Raw genomic sequence first — 21,934 nt, 5'->3', positions numbered from 1 at the left:
ACTGTGCCTCCTCTTCCACAACCCCATAACTTCCCCAACTTCTGTGCAAAGCTTTTCCTGCGCAAGTGTTTTCTTTTTAAAACTGAACCAGAAAGAAGGGGGTAAGTGGGCAAGAAATGGAGAAACAATTTGGTCCTCTCCTTATGAGGCACTTGGCCAAAAGCTCCTATCACCAGGCAGATTCATGTTATGCTAATCCTGAGTGCTCAATGAAAGAAAGGATTGACAGAGAGAAGGTTGAGAAGAAAACTGATATGTTATTCAGAGGGACATGGAAGAAGGGGATAGGACATTTTGTAGAGAATCTGTGATACAAAGTACATGGCAGCCTTGCCACAAAAGAACAAGCAACTGTCAGACACAGATAGCCCTCCAGAAGCGTGGGAGGGAGGAAAGAAGATAAAGAAAATACTGAAGGAAGCAGTAGGAAGGAACAAGGTTTCCTACAGAACCTAGGGAAATGCGGCGGATGGATGAGGAAATTAAAGCAGGAAGTGTAATTGGCTTATAGAGCTCACTGGCACTCTGAGTCATTCATTAGCCTGTGGTCATTTGGCTGTCAAAGAGAACATGCAAGTGGGCATTGGTGAGCTCCCTAGTGGGGAGCAGGGGGCAGAGAAAGAGACCAGACACACAAATCCTTACCCTCTCTTGTTTGAAATCTGCAAAAGCACCATCTGCATATTTCTGCTTGCTCAAAAGCTGCTTCCTCCTCTCCTGACGTTTGGCACGCTTCTGGAATTCCTCATTGTGGCCATTCAAGTGCGCAGTCAGCTCTGCCGTGCTATGCAATTTTGTATCACAGTGCTTGCACTGGTAGACAGGGCTCTGAGAGCGGGTGCCACTTCCAAGTATGGAAAAGTCCCTCTTCAAATCTTTGCTGTGGTGATCAGTGTAATGCATGCACAGCAACTCCGCTGTGCTGAAGGACAGCTTGAAACATTTAATGCACCTGAAAGGAAGCCACTCAATTTCCTGAGCCTCAGCCTCCACCTCAGGCTTTTCAAAGTCATTCCTCTCCTCGGCTGGAGCTGGTTTTTCATGCTCGTCAGCATACACAGCAGTGAAGTATCCCCCCAGCTTGCTGGCATGCTGCTTCTTAGGGAAAACACCAGGGTGACGCTTCATGTAGTGAGACACGATGCCCTTCTTGCTGAAGGACTGAAAGGAGCAGAGAGAGCACTTCTTCTTCTCTACAGCCCTCCTCAGCTCCTCACTGAGCTGAGGAGTGTCATCCTTAGGAGGAGATGGAATGATCACTTTATTGGGTTTGTCGCTTACTGTCCTGGAAGCTGCCAGGCAGTGAGTGTAGTAAGCATCAATGTCATGTCTTTTCTGGTAGTGTGCTGCAAGCCCTTTGCGGATGGGATTGGTGTAGGAGCACAGGGCACACTTGAAGAGGTTGTTCTTGCCCTCTGGCTGTGCCCGGACGTTGTTATGTTTGATGCGGTAGTGTCTTGCTATCCCCTTCCGGGTGGAGCAGAAATATTTGCAGAGCTGACACCGGAAAACTGTGTGAGACACTAAGTGAGAACTAGAGAAATGAGGCGCTGGCATGGAGACCTCCCCAACATCCTCGGCAGCAATTTCTGGGGAGGCCTTTATTTCAGTCACCATGTCTGGCTCCACCGAGGCAGACACTTTTGGTGGTGACTGGGCAAAAACATCAAATTCGGGTTGATTGTGGTACTTCTCATAGTGGATTTTCAGCTTCTCAAGGGTTCCGTGGGTGTAGGGGCAGAGTTTGCACCGGTAAGCACCATAGCCTTGCTTGAAAATCCTGCTTGTCTCTTCCACGTCATTCTGAGCAATGTCAGTTGACTGCTCCACGTCATGCACAAAGTCTTCAGCAGTGACTTTCACGGATGGGTGCCGCTTCTGATAGTGTGTGAGGACGCCATGAATGCGTGTGTTAATGTATGGGCAGTGCCTGCACTTGTACACAGCCCCTGGGTTAATGTCTATGTCCTGAGCAAAATCTGCTGCCTTCACTTTCATGCCAGGATGCTTCTTGCCATAATGTGTCAGGAGGCCATGCAGGTTGTTGTACTCAGACTGGCACACTGTACACTGGTATGGAGTGGAGGAGATGGCAGGATTTGCAGAAGCCAGCTGGACAGTTTTTTCATGGGAAAGGCTGGGATCCTCTGCACACTCTGGATCCTGATCCATCTGTGGTGTTGCTAACTGGTCTTCAGAGTCCATCCTGACCCCACCTTCATCAGGCTGTGGCATGGTTTTCTCAGAAGTATCTTTCTCCTTAATGATATCTAACAGCACAGACTCATCTCCATTCATGGCCCAAGGGTGAAATGCTTGGTAGTGATTAGTAATATCCCAAATAGAAGATGCTTCAAAAATGCAGTCTCTGCATTTATAGGTCTTCATCTCCGTTGGCATCGCTAGAGCAGGAGGGGAAGGATCGGGACCTGCCCAGAGTTTGGTTGCCATGTAGGTATAATCAACATAATGCTCGGGGTGTCTCCTTTGGTAATGCACAAGCAAGCCACTTGGCTCTGTGTGTGAATAAATGCACCATTCACAGTGATAACCAGCTTCTATTAAGCCATCCAGAAATGCCCACCTCAGTATGGATGTCACCGTGGCCTTCAGATTCGGGTGGTCTTTCTTTATATGCTTCCTCAGTGCATAGAAGTACGGGGAGGTGTAGCTGCACTGCCTGCACTTGAGCGCTCTCAGCTTGGACTTGTCCCGCTCGGTGCCGGAGCTGTGGGCGGGCAGGCTGCCAACCGATTTCTTCTGGGCGCGGTCACAGAGGCTCCTGATGGTGGCCGTGTGCTGCCTGATCACATCCGCGTTGGCTTTGAAGTCACGGTGCTTCTTCTGGTAGTGGATGAGCACACCCTTCACGGTGCGGTTCCCGTAGTCACAGTGCTGGCAGAAGAACATCTCATTCTCAGGAGGGTTCACCGATGTCTCGGACCCGCCCCGGCCCAGCTGCTGCATAGACACTGGTGGCCTCTGGATGCCAGGGGGCAACTCCCCAGCCCGCATCATGGCTGCGGTCGGCGGGGCCTGCCTGATGTACTTGGCCGTGACCTTGATCTCGGGGTGCCTCTTCTGGTAGTGGACAAGCACCCCCACGACAGAGCGGTTGCTGTAGGAGCAGTGTTTGCAGTAGTAGAGCTCAGTAGAGAGGTCCGGGGGTGGTGGTGGGGGAGCTGGAGGCTGAGAAGCCAAGTTGGACAGTTTTGGGGAGATGGGAGCCCCCAGCTCAAATGACATTTGAGCAAGGGCAGAGCCTCTGTCAACAGAGACTACACGCATGGTCTTCTGGATTCTGAAATACGAGGCCTTTTCTTCGGGGTGCTTCTTCTGGTAGTGCACCAAAACTGAATGCATGTTAGGGCTTGCAAATGAACATACATCACAGTCATAAACAACCACAGTGTTGACCGAAGGCTCCTTCTGATTTTCACATTCAGGACTGAAACTCTTGGTAGCACTTTTGTTAAAACCAGCTGGCACACCAGTCCCACGTGCCACAGGGGTGGAGGTTGCCATAGTTTTTGGAGCAGAATTCAAGATCTCTCTCAGTGTCTGAGACTCTGTGTTCAGCCCTTCTTGCTGCTCGACAACATAGCTTGAAAATATCATTGCATTGTTAATTTTCACTGTGGGATGCATTCTTTGGTAATGTGGCATTAGGCTTCTAACATTTGGGCTTGTGTAAGAGCAGAAGCGGCAGCGGTAGATCAGATCAGAATGATCAAAGTTCAGTACATTCATAGCCTCAGGATGATGCTCTCCATAATGCTGCTGCAGATCTTCAAAATTTGTGTAGTCAATGTAGCACTCGAGACACCGGTACACTGCACTGTGGTCATTGGGATCCAGGATGTACCTAAAGCTGAATTTAATGTAGGGATGCATTCGCTGGTAGTGGGTGCTAACACTCCTGGCAGATTTGTTGCTGAAATCACAGTGTTTACAATAGTAAAGCCTGCCAGTGTCACTGAACTCCGAATTCTCATTGTTCTGGTCGGTGCCATACATGTTGGACTGGCTACCCAGAACAGAGGCATTAGGGCTCTGATGATCCTTCATGCTGACAGCAGAGTAGTAGTCCTCCTCATCCTCAGACAAAGTGAGCTCAATCTCCGCCCCGTTGGTGGAATTGTAGTCGTGCTGCATGTTCCTGAAGCTCGTCTCCTTCTGGGAATCATTAGCCTCTCTGCCCCACATTTGCTGGGGTGCATACGAACTGGAAACCTCCATCATTGGTTCTGTTTGCTCTTCCTCTCTGTCTAACTCCACCTCTATCTCCACCTCATTGTCCTCTTCCTCTTCCTCATCGTCCTCTACGTTAATCACAGCATCCTCCTGCTGCTTGTTTTGGCTGATCTTGCTCTGCAGGTTGCTGGCTATTTCATCAATTCTAGTTCTCTTTTTCACCGGAGAGAGATCTAACGGGAAGTCATTTGAGACTTTCCTAGGAGCTTTTGCAACAAAGTTATTTTTAGACGAGAGCCCAAGGATGGAGGTCTGGCTCTTCTTCACAGTGCTGGCAGAGGAATGAGCATCTGCCTCGCTCTCCTGCGGTGTGTTTGATGTCGGCCCATCATATTTTGGTAAGTTGTCACAGAAGGAATGCTTGTGCTGCTGATGAACTCTGAGGCCCTTCAAAGTGGTGGTGGAATAGTTGCACAAAGTGCACTTGTATGGATGCTGTGAATGGGGCTGGGGTGATTGCTGCTGCTGCTGCTGCTGCTGTGGTTGCTGCTGCTGCGGCTGTGGCTGCACAGGCTCCATCATCCCTGCAGACTTCCTGCCGTTGATATTCCCACTCTCGTAAGACACCGTGCTATCATTCAGGGACGAGGCGATGCTCTCAGTCTGGGAGTTCATGGTGTCCCAGTCAGATGTTGTTCCTGTGTGACACTGCTTGTGGGCACCCAGCTTCAGAGAGCTCTTGCAGGTGAAGGGACACTCGTCACACTTGTACACAGCTGTCTTCCCAGACAGGTGGATGTTCTCAATGTGGCGGGAAATACTTCGGCGGTGCATCGTCAGGAAAGGGCAGAAAGGACACTGGAATCTGTTCATGTATCTCCTGAAGGGAATTCCCTTTGTTTCCAAGAGTTTGTTGCCATCAGATCCCATCAGCTGCTCTGCAGACATTCCTGAGGTCTGGTGATCCATGGAGTTTAAGCCATTCTCACTGTCCATTTCATTTAGGTCTTCATCTGAGCTGGAGTCATTTAGCATACTGCTTGTTTCCAGGTCAGCAGAAGAATTCGTCATATCAGCAATTCCATAGCGAGATCTGTCAGACAAATTAACCATGCCCGAGTTGTGAGGTGACTTAGGTTTCATTTGGGGGTAAGACACAGAAGAAAACTTTGAAGATGTAGAAGAGTTGGGCCTGATAAGTGAATTGCCCATAGATCCCCTGAAGTTTGACACATTAGCACTTGACATCTCACGTCCTGTTGTGTTCATGGACATGTAATTTGAGTTTGGAGAGGCACTCTGGGCACTCTTACTCTGCACCTCAGGTGTGCTAGTTCCATCCTGCTGCTGCCTCAGGCTCGACAGGATTTTCACCATGCTGCGGTGCTTCTTCATCATGTGGTCACACCAGCGCTCTCTCCGAGGTGTCTGGTAGCTGCACCACTCACAGCAAAAGTTGCCCCTAGACTTGGTCAGGGGCTTGACCATCGACTCCAAAATGCTCCGCTCCACCACCTCTGCTGGCAGCTCCTTGCAGGGTTCCTGCACTGGCACAGAAGCAGATGTTGATTCAGACACAGCAGCAGCAGCAGCAGCAGCAGCAGCAGGAGCTGAACTCTCTTTCAGGTTGTTTTTGTGATACATTTTCTGGTGCTTAATAATCCTCGCACGCCTGGGTGACTTGTAGGTGCAGAACTGGCAACTGAAAACTTTACCAAACCCTTCATGCATCATGATGTTGTAATTTAGGGAACTAGAAGCTGGTGGCCCCACCGAGCTCCCCCCAGCCTGTGCTCCATGAACCTTCCGTGTGTGCTCTATGAGGAGGTTTTTGGAACGGAAGTAACGCACACAGAACTTGCACTGGAAAAACTTGCTGGTTGGTTTAGGATTTGGAGCCATATGTTGGCCATAGAAATTCTGGCTCTGGCTATAGTAACTTCCAGTCCCCATCTGACTTGTTGCATTTTGCCCTAAAATGAGAATTAAGGTGTATATGTAAATAAATAAAATAAAATAAAATAAAATAAAATAAAATAAAATAAAATAAAATAAAATAAAATAAAATAAAATAAAATAAAATAAAATAAAATAAAATAAAATAAAAATAAAATAAAATAAAATAAAATAAAATAAATAAAAAAGGCTTTTCCTTCACCCACCCTGTATGCTCAAGAATGTAACCACACCCTGAACTGAAAACAACCATTCCAGGATTCCCTCACTTACTTATGGTAATATCTATAGACCTGGCAATGGTCAGAAAAATGACCATTATGCATAATTTCTATATATAAATGACTGTGATGTATTGTTTTGGGTGGATAGTTTCCAAAATTACCTTCTTGGGGGGAAAAAATATAACTAGTTTCAGTTTGAAAATTAACAAAAGTTGTAATTTTGAGGTGGTTTGTGGTAGTGGAGAACAATCATGAAAAGCTGAAAATGAAAAATCAGTATGAAGAGCCCCATGAAAAGAAGCTGGGAAATAAAACCATCCTCCATGCTTGTATTTGCAGGGGGAAAAGAAAAAACAAAAAAACCCAAACAAAACAAAACAAAACAAAACAAAACAAAACAAAACAAAACAGAAAAAAAAAAAAAAAAAAAAACCCAAAAAAAAAAAACCAAAACCAAAACCAAAACCAAAAAAAAAAAAAAAAAAAAAAAAGAAACCACCATGGTCAGAACCAGTACAGCTGGTGCTAGATTTCTGCTTTGCTGACAGCCACAAAGATAATGCAAATTTCTAAACCACAATAAAAGCAGAAACTAAACCACACTGAAATAAGACATGTAAAATAGAGGGGTAAGAGCTGAATCAATCTTGGAGTTGAGATTTACCTATGTCATCTGCAATTGCGAATTCATCCTTTACAGAAGAAAATTCAACCTCGGTCTGGTTGCTAGCATTGATGGAACCAGACCTTGGCTGGGTAGGGCTCTCCTCAGAGACATCAGTTGGCTGCAGAAAAGCAGTGTGAACATCCTGAATGTGAGCTTTTAGGTCTTCATAAGATGGAGCTCGAAAATCACAGCCATCACACTGCAGGACCTCCATGGTTCAGGATGATCTTTTACATTAGAAAAATCTGCAAGAAAAACGGGAAGGAAAGAAAAAGACAGACTGAGTTTACAGCAGTGCTTTTGGAATAAATCCTGGAAGCACCAAGGTAACATCAAGCTTTCGATGACTCAGTTATTTGCAGAGATTCCACAAACACAGCAGCATGAAATTCAACCTTTCCTTACCCTATTAAGAACTGTCTACTCAGATCCACAAAAAGTCCTATCTTGGTAGCTCACAAACTGCTGACTCGACTCTGTGAACACCCAGCTCTCTGACAAGTGACTACTGATCCAGTGGACTTTGTCCTCTTGGCTTTTCCATTACATAGGGCTGTTATTCAGAATTTGGTCTTATTCAAAGACCACAGCCCATGTGCAGAGAAATGGCACGTTACTCACAGTCATGCACTGGAATTCCCAATCAGAAGACAGCAGCTTCTGCCTTCAGGAGACACTAACCCTCCTAGAAGTTGCCAATTCCTGCCTCATTCACTACCACACATCGAAAGCTTTCACGGGGATAAATCTGTCTTCTCTTCACAGTATCCTATCAGTCCTGATACTGATAACCTAGACCTAACAGCAGGGTTAGATGCAGTTACTCAAAACCAAGGCAGAATACTTTGCTCTGCCTCCCTTCCCCAAGCTTTTAAGGGCACCTCCACTCTTTGCTAAAATGTTTACAGTTTCATTTCAGTCCATCTAGGGACAAGACCTTTGTGCCTTAGTAGTCTGGGGGATGAGACAGCCGAGGAAGGAAAGGACAGCAGCGGGACTACCCAGGCTGAAAAAGTACAACGACAACATGAGATACAAAGACTCTAAAGTCATTATGAGGTCCTTGATGTATCCAACAGCCCTGCACACCTTCAAGTACAAAGCAACACAAGATACAGCTAAAACTAAGAACGATTAATGCTGCAACAGAAGGTTGGTTGCACTGCCATGAAGAACAGGAGACACAAAGCACAAGCCAAACAAAAGACTTAGACCCTCCTACCCTGTGCAGTGCTCAGACACATGGGCTATCTTCCTATACTAATACAGCAACTGCCTCTTAAAGCTTCCATGCATGTGCATGACAAACGGAGCATTTCAGAGGTTCAAGACACAACAGCAGCCCATAGCAATTTAAATTCCATGGATTTGTTGTATGTCGAGTATGAAGGAGGCAACCTACAACGTGAGAAGAAAGCTCCAAAACATTAACGTACAGAAACAACAGAGGGTACTGCACCAGGATTTTTGATTAAAGAATGCTTCTTCTGATAGTCTGCTAAAATAAACTCCTAGCAAGTCAAATTCCGGACAGTCTGAGCACAGAAGCTCTCCACATATTTACCTACATTACTTTGCAGGCTGCACTGTTGTCCTTTCTCTCCCCCTACTCCCTCTCACCACCAATAAAGAAAATGAACGCTGCACCAGCTTCTTTTCAGCTAACAAAGTTACAATAATCGAGATACTCAAGCTTTTATGTGCAAGCACCAGACCAAATTGTGTGGAAGAGGGTTGCTATCTGCTCTGGATCAAATTACAGCAGTGAGTGAAGCCCCACCCCACGTCTCCTTTAGCACAGTCCATTAGACCTGAAAACAAATTTTTCCATGGAGCAGACGACTCCTGCATTTAGAGCACTTCACAGAAAAGCAGATCATCCAGTTTTCACTACCCATCCCCCCAAGCTTAGTCCTTTCATCTCAGCCAAACAAGCCACAGCTCCACTGAATGTGTTTATCACACTTTCAAGAGATATGAGCCCCTGCGTCACTGAAGCTTTAAGACTCACTAAGCCGCCCTAGTCCTCTGAGCTTTGGGAGCAGCCATTTTAGCTCAGACAACTCCTGCACTCAGAGCCTCAGAGCTTCTCGCCTGTGCACAACATGGCCTCACTTAGCTTCAGCTCAAGCACACCAGTCTTTTCTTCTTCTTTTTTTTTTCTTTTTCTTTTTTTTTTTTTTTTTTTCCCTCCCTTTTTAAACTCCTCCTCCTTAGGTGATGCTTTAAAAAATCTCCATTCCCCAGAATCACATCTCCCTTTTTTCCTGCATGGCTTGCCCTCCAAATTGTGTAGCTGCTCTCCCGCTGCGCCCTCCTCAAAGCTGCACCTTCTCTTCTTTCTGCACAAGGCTTGGGTTTTCCCAAACCATCTCCTCAGGGTTGGGTTCCCTTGTCCCATGGGTGACAAAATGTGGCGGTTGTCTCCACAAACGCTGCGTTCACAGCATCAGGACACTGGTCCAAGCTGTCCTACAGGCAGAGGCGACACGCAGCTAAGCCTCCCAGGAGGAGGAGGAGGAGGAGGAGGAGCGGGAGGAGGAGGAGCGGGGGAGTGAGGGGGGACAGCAGGGGGAAGCCTCCAGCCGGCTCTGTCTCTGGGGAGCTCTCCTGCTTGGCGCAGAAGAGACACCACCCCACTCCCCTGCCAGATTCCAAAGTCTAATGACCTTTGTTAATCACCGCCCAGCCCGTCTGCATCAGCAAACCCTGCCAGCGGATACACCCTTCACACAAAGGCTGTAGCTATGCCTTTTAAGAGAGGTTCTCTGAAAGCTCCATTGTGTGGAAGAGATGAAAAACAACGCCCGCACACAAAAATCTCACTCTTGCCCCCCTCAGTCCTCCCCCTCCTCAGCCCCCCGGAAACTTCGGACCCTTTAGAAACATCACCGCAAAACGGTCTCAGCTCTGTCTCTTTTGGAAAACTTCAGGCTTGCGAAATAGAAAACTAGAAGAGACACCAACGCTGAGGATATGGGAAAAAAAAGACAATTCTGGCAGCTCCAAGAGGTGAAAACCACCACCATCTTCATTCACCTCCAGCACACGCTGCTACTTGGAGAATGCATCCTTAAGGATGCTGGTTGCTGTCTACACAAGCTTAAACCAAGCGTTGTGGTGAGAGATATCATTAATAGCTGCTGATTGCAGAACTGATAGAGACTCTGTAATGGGTTCCAGCTTGAATCTCAGCAGGGTCTGCATCACAAAGGCAGCACCAAGTCCAAGAAGAGGTTAATCTTCCTTGCTTACTTGCTCGGTGGACTTCAGTGTGATGTTTCCACCATGCGTCATCCGCTGAGAGCAGGAGGAAGCATTTTGTAGGGATTCTGCTCTACCATTTTCACGTCCTTCCTTAAAATCCCGCCATTGTGCAAGGGCAGAAAATACGTGCTGCTAGTCTGAGCTCATGTATCAAAAGAAACTGTAGCACAATGCGCACCTTTCTTCTTTTTATGTCGGCATGGACACCGGGAGAGATCCACCGACCAACAAAGAGCATTTTCAAGTGCTGGTGTTAATAAATACACTGGCAAGGCACATTCCAAAGCCAAGGAGACAAAGCAAGGCTCACACATCTCCATCATGGTCAGCTAAGCTAAGGCATTCCATAACCCTTTACATCTAATGTAAAAAATTTAGATGGAGTAAGACAGGAGATACCAAATCTAGTAACTCAGCAGCAGAAGTGTGGGAAGAAAAACCTGAAGCAACCAAAAAACCCCACCATTAAATGAATCTAAATCCCAGAAGCCCTCGAACATATTCACAAAGAATCTCTTGAGACCACATTCCCTATAAATAATATGTGACTTCTAAAATACCCTTACTAATTCAATGCTAACCTCACAAAACATTATTAAAATGCCATTGTCTGGCTAATTTGCATTTACAACCTCTTCTTAAATACATGGCCTTAGTGCTTAAATATGGAGGTATTGTCATTTTTCTTATGAGCAAAAAGATTTCAAAACATTGGGCAATAGAGATTCTCAAAGCCACTGTTTTAAAGACACAAGGTGGTCTCAAATCATCTACAGCATCCTTCTCCACACTCATAAATGCCTGAGAACATTTGAGACACAGTTGCATTAGATTTTGAGGTTTTAAAAAATCCAAAACAAAAGATAATTGTGCTTGTTGAACAACAGTAATTACAGAATTTGGCAGCAGCCAAAGTAGTACAAATCATTATGTTTAAGTTTGGTTTTAAAGCTTCAAAATACAAAATTAATTGTGAAGCCCAAGGCACTGACCTCAAAATTGAGCTTCTGTGGTTTCACTACCCATCCGTTATATTTTGAGATGGAGTCAGCAGAGCTTCTACAAGTTAAGAATATGCACATGCACAACCACAACTAAAAGGGGCAGTCAGACCACACAACACTCTGTAAGAGCTTCCAGCTCAGCATTAGTAACACTGCATGTGAAACAAAGGCATCTCCAGCCCTCCAGCCCTTCCTCTGCTCAGATGATCAGAGGCATCTTCATCCCCACCTCACACAACTGCAGGTTGCACTCACAGCTTTCATTTTACTCAGTGCAAAGGTGGAGCAGAAGAGAAAATTTCTTTTCCCAAGCATGGACCAGGGAAGTGGTTGAGTCACCCTCCCTGGAGGTATTTAGATGTGTGGATGTGTACCTTGGGGGCACAGTTTAGTGGGTGAACATGAGCAGTGCTAGCTGATGGTTGGATTCCATGGTCCTGAGGTTTTTCCAGTCTTCCCCACCCTTCCAAAAATTAACTACCAAATGCAACGGAAATTTGCCAGCATGTAATTACAGATAAGACAAGTTTTTGAAATTCCCATGAGTAGCACCTCAGGCATTTTTCCCTGCTAGAGAAGTCTGGGTTTTATACCACCGCCTACAGCTGTGATGAGGATCTTCCAGCCCTGCTGCCTGGACTCCTGGCCAGGTTCAGCCCATGTAGCACAGCTGCTGCCCTGATCTTTGGATTTGGGGTTTTTGTTGCTTGATTCTTAAACACTTTTTATAAAGATCACAGCAGCAAAAATATGGACTAAACAAATAAATTCATAGGAGTAATGCAAAAATTTATACAATTGAGAAACTGGAAACCTGAAGCCTATTCCAACTGGAGGAAGCCAGCCTCATCTTTCATTTATGAAAGGAAACCCCATAATTAATTAAGAATTCAAATAATAAATTCAACTCTCAACTACAGTCAGGTAAACTTACTCAACTCATGGGTCTTTTTAAACTACCAAATTCCAGTCAAGCTATTGGAATTCTTGGTCCTCTGAGGACTGTCTTTGGAATTACTTCCCTAAGCTGGTAACAACATAAACTAAACTGAAACACCATTTCTTTTTCACTGTTTGGTGTTTTTTTCCTTTTTAATTTGGTACAACTGGGTTTTGACAGAAATCAATGGGTTGGGTTACAGCTCTACAATATACATATTTTGTCTTCTTATTTTCTTGTAAAGGAATTAATGATAAATCATCGGTCACAGATTTAAATATCAATATCTCTATGTATCCAGTTTTGCTTTGTTTGTTCCATTCTGAAACTCAACAATTAAGGACATAAGAGATACGTTAGCTGATGCCTGTAATTCCATTCTTCCAGTACAACTTTCCCTTGACTTACATGGAAATGTGTATCAAAATATAAGATATTTTCAGGAAGAACTTTCCTCTTGGATATTCATTACAAATTAATAGTAAAACCAATCTGAACTGAGAAGACACAAACTCTACCTGAAAGAGTGTTTGAACCTGAAGTGGGTTTCAGACCTGATTCCACAAAAGGAGGCCTTCTACACATTCTTTGTCCATTATCTTTCAAATTTTTCAGAAATCTTCCTGTCATGGAAAATAGGTGTCCCAAGTTTGCTGATCCCATACATTTATTTATGTTACTGAATACAGGCATTTAACATACAAAACACCCACTAAATCTATCACAGCTTGCAGAATCTTCTACATTAAAAAAAATACAAACCACATTATTCTTAAAGCTCATGGAAGAGATGATTCTCATTGCTGCCAGAAGCATGTTTGCATTTTCTTGTTGGTTGCTTTTTTGGTGTTTCTTTGTTTTGTTTTGTTTTTTTTTTCCTGTTCAAGAAAACAAGGATTCACAGAACCTCTCACATGAATGAGATGAATGGGTCCAAATGATGGGTACAGTGGTATCAACTCAACTGGTGCCCCAGGACTATGATTTCTCAAAAAATGGGGTGGAAAAAAAGCAAAACAAATAAACAAAAAAATCCAAAACCCCAGAAAAATGTCGTTATTGAATATTAATACCTCTAGACATCTCACTGTAAGACCATAGGAGAATAAAGGCACACCATGGGTTTTAGAAGATGGTGTGAAAGGAGAATCAGAGATTGTGGTACCTATCTGTCTGCTTCTGCTGGGGCTTTACTGATTCAAGCTACCTAAGTGCTTCTTTTCTCACAAATAATGTTTCTTCTCTTTCTTTCTGTTCTGGGGTCTACACATATATCTGTTCTGTTTAAAAAAGATACATTAAGAGGCCATCCGAATGCCTGAAGGATACTTTCAAACTTCAAACTTTTCAAATAAAAGCAGATTGCAAATAAAATGCCACAATCTTATTAAAAGACAAACTTAGATTGTCACACAAATTACAGTTCTGGCTTTTTTTGTCCCTCTTTCCTTGGGGTTAGCTGTGAGGCAGTACATGATACAGAGCATAGGCAACAGAGTCTGAGGATAAAGAACTTCCCTGATGAGAAAGGCTCTCAAACATTAAATGCTCTTGCTCTAAGAAAGGCTAGGATGGGTTCTTCTCATCTTCTGAATTACTTTCAAGGCAAGTTATTAATCCCAACAGAATTCAGAGACACTAAATATACATGTGAGAAAACACAAACAACTGGATGGTCAGAGTAGGACTTTCTCCCTTATTAAGTATGATACTTAATTTGCTGCACAAAACTAGTGTAAGAGGGAGGTGAAACAGCATGGGGCAAAAATTTAGACTAGAAATATGGTTTTACCACTTGGTTCCTGTACTCACAGAACCTGAGCCAAGGCATTCACCTCCCTAACACAACACAGCCCTTCAATGCTCTTCTCCACAGACACACGTGTTCAAGGGGCAAGTGGGCTGGCCCAGCAGAGGAAAACAGACACCAAAGCCAAGCAGCTTGGCTTTTGTACCCTGCTCATTAGTGCTCCCCATATGGCACAATGGAACTGAATGCACTGAGGTCTGGGGTTTCTAATTTCCAGCCAAGACAGTATTGTTAATTACCTCGAGTAATGCTGTAGCTGTGAATTAAGAAAAAGGTGCAAACACCAGTGTATGTTGAGTTGAGAGAGAGAGGAAGATGTCAGTAGGTGGTGCTGAAGAACACGGTGCCCGGGTACTCCAAAAACAACCTAATTCCTTCTCATGCATTGCAAATATGTTCCAGGAGCTTTTACACAAAGGATGCATTACCAGCCTTACCCTGGAAGGAGCAAGGGAGGAGCAGGCTCCCCAGCTTGGCACAACCAAAGATCTCTTCCCGGCCAAGAAAAGTCATAGCTGTTTAAAAGTGGGTCCTGCCAATGGCAAATCTGATACAACAAACCCCACCACATACCCTGCTGGACCATGGACTGAGAAAACAGTCACAAAGTCATGTCTAAAGGGAGGAGAGATTATCTCCTGATAGCTATCTGCCCTTAAAACACCCTCCAGTGCCTTTAGAAGTAATCTTGCCGTACACTGAACTCCATGCTCCACTCCATGGTCACTGGCAGTGCTGTGGCTGGTGAGCTGTGAGCTTTAAAAAGGACCAAATCTCGGTCTGCAAGAAGCACGGTATTTTTACAGAGGCTAAATACAGCTTTATAAACTGGTGACAGAGCTAAACCATGGGAACACAGAAACTGCTGGATTATTTTAGGGGCCACAGAATTTTAATCTTAAGAGATCTGAGATTAGACCAGCCAACACAGCTGGTCTAAAACACATGCAGGCACTCTGACTGGAGACACAAATGTGAAAATCAAGGCACTAGCACTCAGAAACCTCAAATGCGAAGGGTGAAGCTCTGCTTTGAGCCTCCTACTGAAAAAATGTGATGCCAAATAAAGCCAGAGTATCACTAGCTTGAAAACTTGTGTGAAAACTTGCTTTTCTGGACTCATGTTCCTCCTCTTAAGTGCAGAAACTGAACTGGACCTGATGTAGCTGTGGTGACAGAGATCGAACTTGGCTAGTGAGAGGAGTGATCTACCAGCCAGAGATCACTTCCCTAATCTCGCACCCCATTACCCTGTTTCGTCACTCAATACTCACTAAGAGATGTTCACAGGGCAGTTGGGAACCAAAGGAACATTGCCTGGATCAGATCCAAGTGAGCCATAGCCCTCTGCCCTGTCTTTTATCACCTGTAAGAGCTCAGCTTCCTAAGTACCCTGGGGAGTAAGGAGAGCTCTCCCTCAGTCCACCCAAAGACCTTACATGCTCCAGAGGTACTTGATAAGTACAAGAGAGCACGTGAAGAGGATGGAAAAGCACATTCAAAGCAGTGGTTTTAACCCCATAAAACCAAGGCACCAGAAGTCATACTCTGTAGCAGCCAGCAAAGCTGGCTGCAATAGAACACCACCTCATGCAATCCCAAACCCACCTCATGCATGACTTTAATTATAAAACAAGATCCACTGCTGAAACCCTGCTGGAGGGTAAGAAAATGCTGCTTAACAATGTCTAAAGATTATTCAGCTCTCCCAGCCTACCCCTCAGAAGCACATGTTTGAGGAGCCAACACTCTGGCTATTTTAACACTGCCTTTGTCTCCAGCTATCCCTTCTCTTCCCCCAAGATTTCTGCTATATTTGACATTTGCAGAGCAGCAAGCAGAAGCTTCTCTGTCTGCCAGTTCATTTCCTCAGGTAATACAAATCCATCACTGACCCATTTATAATACCAGGCAGAACACACAGTTTTATTTGCCCACTGATTCACACACAGTATGGCAGCCAGCATCTCTGCCCCAGGTAAAAGAATTTACACTTTTCCAGCACTTGACAGATCTCAGACCAGGGATTACCATTAGATTGACACCTTTCTCCCTGCCAACCCCTCCCAAGAGTTCTTTTCCACCTGGACAAGTGAAGGTCCTCTGTCTGTTTTGTGGTGGTGGCAGCAAGATGCTGGTCCTGCCTGCAGAAAAGGAGGAACAAGTTACTGCTAACACATTGCCCAAAATACTTTGTCACAAAAAGCTTCAGATGTAGATAGAGTTCTTTGGATTGCATGTTGAGATGCATGTTGAGTGCAATATCCTGGGTCCAAATGAGCACCTTATTTCTTTTGCTCCGCCCTTCAGCCCCCATTCTCACTCACTCCTTCCAGAAATCAAATTTTTGCAGTTGGTGTAATAATAAAAAGCTTGAGTGCAAAATACTTAAGATAGCACTCTGGCTCATAATCATAATCATTAATGTGATATATAGACGGCAGACAGGCTCTAGAAGAAACCAAGTGGAGCATGTACAATGCACTTCAGGATAGAGGAAAAGGGTATTCTGAGTGATCCTGCAATTATAGATCACATTTGCGAATTGAGCAGGGTAATGAAAGTTCTCCAGACAGAGTGTTTTAATCAAAGAGGAATTAGAAACTATTACATTAAAACCAGGAAAAAACAATTAGTCCCTGTCTGTAAAAAAAAAACCCAAAAAAAAACTTTGTTATGCAGGTAATAATTAAGCACAATCTCCCACACAAAGGAAGGAAAAAAAAAAAAAAAAAAAAAAAGACACAACCAACCTCTTGTTGACCTTATTTCATGTATTTCCACTAATAACCATCTCATGCCCCTGACTACTATGGATGCATTCAAATCAAGGAGAAATCTAGTATTATAGCTCAGTAGCATCAGAAATGGTAAGAGATTGAAGTTCCTAATGAAGTTCTTCTGTCCTAGTTTAATCCTTTTTCCTTTAAATAAACTGTTTGAGGGTCAGCCACTGACATCCAATTTCTTTTTCTTCCTCCTAAGAAATATTCAAACAGGAAATGGATCATAAGGAATAAAAAATAACTAAGACTTTCTATGTAATAAGGGCTTAGTTTATGAGAAACTGCATCCTTCAAAAGCTACATTCCTTGCTAATATGTGGACATTACAGAACTCTTTAAAGTTTTTTCTCTTCTGCAAGTCCATTACACACCACTTTATTTTTTATTCAGTGGTTGCAAATGCTTTGCATCTAATGGTTTAAAATTCTGCAACCTTCAAGCTTTAAATTTATCTAGGAAGGTAACAAAATCCAATTTTAGAACAAAATAATCAGTATTCATTGTCATAAGATGGTTTTGAAGAAGCATTCTCACTTAAAGGATGACATCTGATAAGAGAAAGTGAAGCAAAAACTTTAGAATACGTAAACAATTGCCAAACTACAAATATAACCCCCAATGTCTCTTGTCACAAGGGAAGTTCAGTTCAAGACTAGTTTATCAAGGTAAAAAGTATCTCTTGATTAAAAAAAAACAAACAAACAAAAAAAACCCAAACAAATCAAAAACAAAACCACCCAATAACTAACTAACCTGCAATCTGCACCCAAATACTTGATTTTTGTGACTGACAAGAGGAGACTGGAAGAGATTTTCAGTTTTCCTGGGCTAAAAGAGGAGAATTTTTGGGGAAATTCAAGGTGCAGGAACTTTTTAAAAATCACTTACATGTGTCCCTAATAAAAATCTGAGCCTTCTCCAATTAGGGAAAAACAAAATGCTCTTAAAACCACAAGAAAAAGCAGCACAATGGCAACTCAGGATTGTCAGGATTTTGGTTTTGTGTATAATAAGAAGCAATAAAGACAAGCCTCAGGAGATGCATTAAATAAGTAGCCAATAAATTGTCTTCTAATAAGACCTGTCCTCATAAAAACCCATATTTTGTTGCAAATGTAGTTATATTATCAAATATTATCAAAAATTGGTGGGAAAGTGGCTCTTCAGAAAAGGTATTTTGCTTTTGACTACACGCTTTGGGACCAAAAAGACTGTTTTGATCTGCAATGCCTATGTCTAAATAACTCCATGGCTGGGCAAACCTTGACATTTACTCTGCATGCAAGAGTGGATAGGAGCGGGTAAAATATTTTGAAGCGAAGAAAGATGGGGAAAAAATGTTTAAAAATATGCAAAAAGAAACCCAAAAGATTGAAGCCCTGTGGTGATTTAAAATCCATCTGTAAACCAAACAGAATGTTCAGCCTGATGAGATCCAAACAGAATTATGGAATATAGCTTGTCTTTTTAATCTGGAAAATTCAGAAGTAATATTCTGAAAGCAAAGAAGAGTTTTCTGGCTTTCAGTGATTTCAACGAAGTAAATTCACTATGATAATGCAAAGACACAAATGCTGCATTCCACAGTTCCAAAGCAAATGGGTAGCTAATTCCTATTATCTTTACTGATTATTGCAGAATCATTAAAAAAAAAAAAAAAAAAAGAATCAACATTTGATTTAAAACCTTCCCAGCTTGCTGCTTTCCAAGACTTACATCTAAGTATTTTCAGTAGATCAAGTGTCATTGAATTGTCCAGCTCAAGGAAATTTTTAAAAAGTTCAAAGTAGAACCACATAAAGAATTCTATTTTGTTCTTACTAAAGGAATAAAGATGAAAATAAGCAAGCAAGGAAAAAAACCAACAAAACCTAAAGTGCAAAGACCTATGTTAGACTCTATTCTTAAAAAAAAAAAAAAAAAAGTGGTGGTTGAAAGGACAGGGTGCTGTCTTTTCATTTACAAATGGAGAAGAGACAAGGACAATCAGATATATATATATATACAACACATTCTTCTTGTATTAAGAGTCCAGCCAAGTGAACAGCTCTTGAGACACAGCATTCAGCAGCACCACTTGCCAGTCAGGTGGATCTCCTCCCTGTTTCTTTCATCCCAAAAGAGGCACACATCAACCTGATGACACCAGAATTCATACAAAGAGTATTCTGAGACATTTGGTTTGTTTTTAGCCAATGTCCTTGAACACTATGCAAGAAAAAAAAAAAGAACATAACATGGATTTCAGTTCACTCTAGACTTTTTTCTCTCTTAATAGTCGTTTGAATAAAAGGCATTTGTGCTTTTTTAAATTCATTTCTAGCAACAAGCATTCATTCAGGCGTGGGTTCTTGTTTGCAGGAATGCATGCAGAGTCAAAGTTCCACATTAATTTATGACCTCATTGACAAAGTGTCTATGGGAGAAGTGTACAATCAGTTCTACGCAAATTTCATTTTCCCTTCTGCTGTTTATGGAACACTGAAGCATGACAAAAGACAGAATCAGATGTTTCAGGTTTCCATTCATTTATCACAGACAAGTCATTAAAGTCATAAAGTCAGAACTGACTTGCTTTTAGGGAGAGCAAAGACTGAAGTATCTCCTTGGTTTTAAATGGCTGCAAATTCAAAATGAAATCTGAAGGCTCATGATTTTAAGTTGCACATAAGAAAAAAACAGGCACATGTAAGTATTTCAGGCAGCAATACTGACAGTCTATTCCATCCAGTCACAACCTATTTATTTCATTAATGAAGTTCAGGCCACGCTTGTTGGTGGGCTCTGTGTGAAAAGGAAGTTGTGTGAGTCTGCACCACAAAAAAACCTTCTTCCTTTACCTTGTAGTGGAGAACCACAAAGTGAAGCAGCCTGGCTCCAGGTCACACAGCTGGTCTGTGGCATAGCCAGCAGCACAAATGGCTTTCCAGACTCCAGCCTTTCCCTGTGAGGCCACACTACCTTCCTGTGTCACTGTCCCTGGAATCCCAGTCCTAACATTCCACAAGAAGAAGAAATGAAAAAGCTCTCCAGCATGGGCAAAAGTTGTAATTCCAGAAGGAAGGGTAAATCAAAACACCACACACAGGGGTACAACTTATGCTCTTTATTTATCTTTGTATTTATTTTCTAGCTGGAGTTGCCATTTCCACTTTTCTGCAAAGAATCCAGGCCTTTTGCTGAAGAATTTAGGTCAACTCGGCAAAATGTCTCCAGAGCTGCAGAGAAGAATTACAGTATAGATGGAGTTTGGGGTTGGTGAACATGGTCTAACCCTCATATTTCTTGGTATTACAGAGGAGGATGCACATGGGAAAAAAACCCTGGTTTTTTAGGGGAGCTTTATATGTGGATGAGAAAGAATATTTGTTTTGCAGGGCTGGCAGCTAATAAAATTTAAATTCTTGGATGATCTGGGAGGCTTATCTCTTAATAAGACTTTGCCTAAACTCCTGAATCTTTCTTCCCAAACTCTTCTAAATAATCATCAACATAATATTAATTCTGTTCCAGCAAGTAATCTGGACAAAACCTCATCAACACCTACTAGAAGTCATCAAAGAGAGTCTCCTTTATAGCGCCTTCATAAAGACACCTGCAAGAGGAACTCTCTGGGTCTTCCTCAATGTCTTTTTTTTAAGCAGGAGATATTGAAGACCATAGAAGAGGAAGTTTGATTTAATCAGACCTCTCTTTCACACATGCTACCTGAATCCACAAAGCCTGTGAACACTGCCACTCCACCCTGGCTGAACAAAATTTATGACAGCAGCAAACCAAGCAATGAATTTTCACATGCTGACAGTTGCACCTATCCTTCATTGTTTGTACATCACCACAAGCAAGACACAGTTATTTTATAGATTTTTTTTTAAATGCTTAGATTGCATGAGAATCACATCCTATAAAACCTTTAGGCTACATGTCACCTTCAGCCTATGTTCAACCATAGTATGTGAAGCTACTATGATTTTTCTGAAAAATACAGTTTTTTGATAAAATAAGTGTTCCATACTGAGAGTCTGGATGTCTAAGAAAACACATCTTTCCAAAAGGCTCTGTGCTCAGAGCCATGCACAGCCTACCAAGGACTCCTGATTACATTTCATGTGAACCCAAACTCTGCAAAAGGAGCTTACAGATACAGAGCAGCCTCTTTAGTAATCCAAGATACTGCTGGCATTCCTGCTGAAAGGAAGCACACTGAGCATGCTTCATCCTATGTCTGCAAAGCAGAACCAGCCTGAGCACTGAAAAAACCAAGTGTGTCATGAGCAGCTGAGACTGCTACTTTTCCTGGGCAGAGATGAGGAAAAACACCTCTTCTTTGGGTGTTTTTTGTTTTGTTTTTTTTCTGCCTGTAGCTGCCAGCTGAGATACAGAAACAAACGTTCTTGGTGCACTAGGAAGACACCTGGCTAAAAACTAGGAAGACAAACTGGCTAAAAAGTTTGCGTTTATTACGAGGTGCATCTGGGCACACCAAACAGTCAAAAGCATGGGCTCCAATCTTCCAGCACACCTGAGGTGGGGCACAGGCACATAAGGCAGTGCACAGCTGCCTCCTGCACACAGTTTCTGCCAGTGACACCTGAGAGAAGGACAATCCCAGGTGCTCCACACACAGACCTTGGAGGAACTCGGTTTCCAACCCTGGCCAGCCCAGCTCACAATCACGATGGGAGTTGGTGTGGATCAGCAGGCAAAGAAGGGTTAAATCTTTCACCTTCTTCATCCCTCTCCACATTCACAATTAATGAAGAATTGTATCTTCATAGGTTCCTAGACTTGTTTATCTGAGTAGAGTCACCCTTTCTTTCAAAAGACCATTCCTTTCTAACATAACTTACATCACTTTCCAAGCTGTATTCCTGGCACTAAGCCATATTTTTCTGCTTTTCTATCACTAATTATTCTTCCTGGTCTGTCTGCTATCTCCTCTGTATGCTCCTCATTCTCCAGGTGTTCTAGAAAATGATCTGATCATTTGCTACTTCTACAGTCCAACATGGCATCAAAATGGCTCTGAAGACAAAATAGTTGGTCCTTCCTTTCCTCTGAAAGTGTTTGTCATCCTGGTCACTTA

The 21,934-nt window shown here is 43.1% G+C and overlaps 1 protein-coding gene across 5 annotated transcripts in view; it reads right to left on the bottom strand.

Annotated features, from left to right (window-relative positions):
* ZNF462 (zinc finger protein 462) overlaps positions 1-21,934 on the bottom strand; it is an 86,846-nt gene that overhangs the window by 40,514 nt on the left and 24,398 nt on the right. For 4 of the 5 annotated variants that reach the window (XM_056513969.1, XM_056513972.1, XM_056513971.1 and 1 more), the window contains exons 1-2: positions 7,039-7,306; positions 646-6,167 (exon numbers count right to left, since the gene is read on the bottom strand). In XM_056513969.1, the coding sequence (XP_056369944.1) occupies positions 646-6,167; positions 7,039-7,255 (5,739 nt within the window). In that variant the 5' untranslated portion in view covers positions 7,256-7,306. Of the gene's footprint in view, positions 1-645; positions 6,168-7,038; positions 7,307-21,934 lie in introns of those variants that run through there. The other variant, XM_056513970.1, reaches the window with a different exon arrangement.

The sequence above is a fragment of the Oenanthe melanoleuca genome, chromosome Z, assembly GCF_029582105.1.
Source record: "Oenanthe melanoleuca isolate GR-GAL-2019-014 chromosome Z, OMel1.0, whole genome shotgun sequence".
In the NCBI taxonomy this organism is placed as follows: domain Eukaryota; kingdom Metazoa; phylum Chordata; class Aves; order Passeriformes; family Muscicapidae; genus Oenanthe; species Oenanthe melanoleuca.
This window is presented reverse-complemented; position numbering and strand designations above follow the sequence as displayed.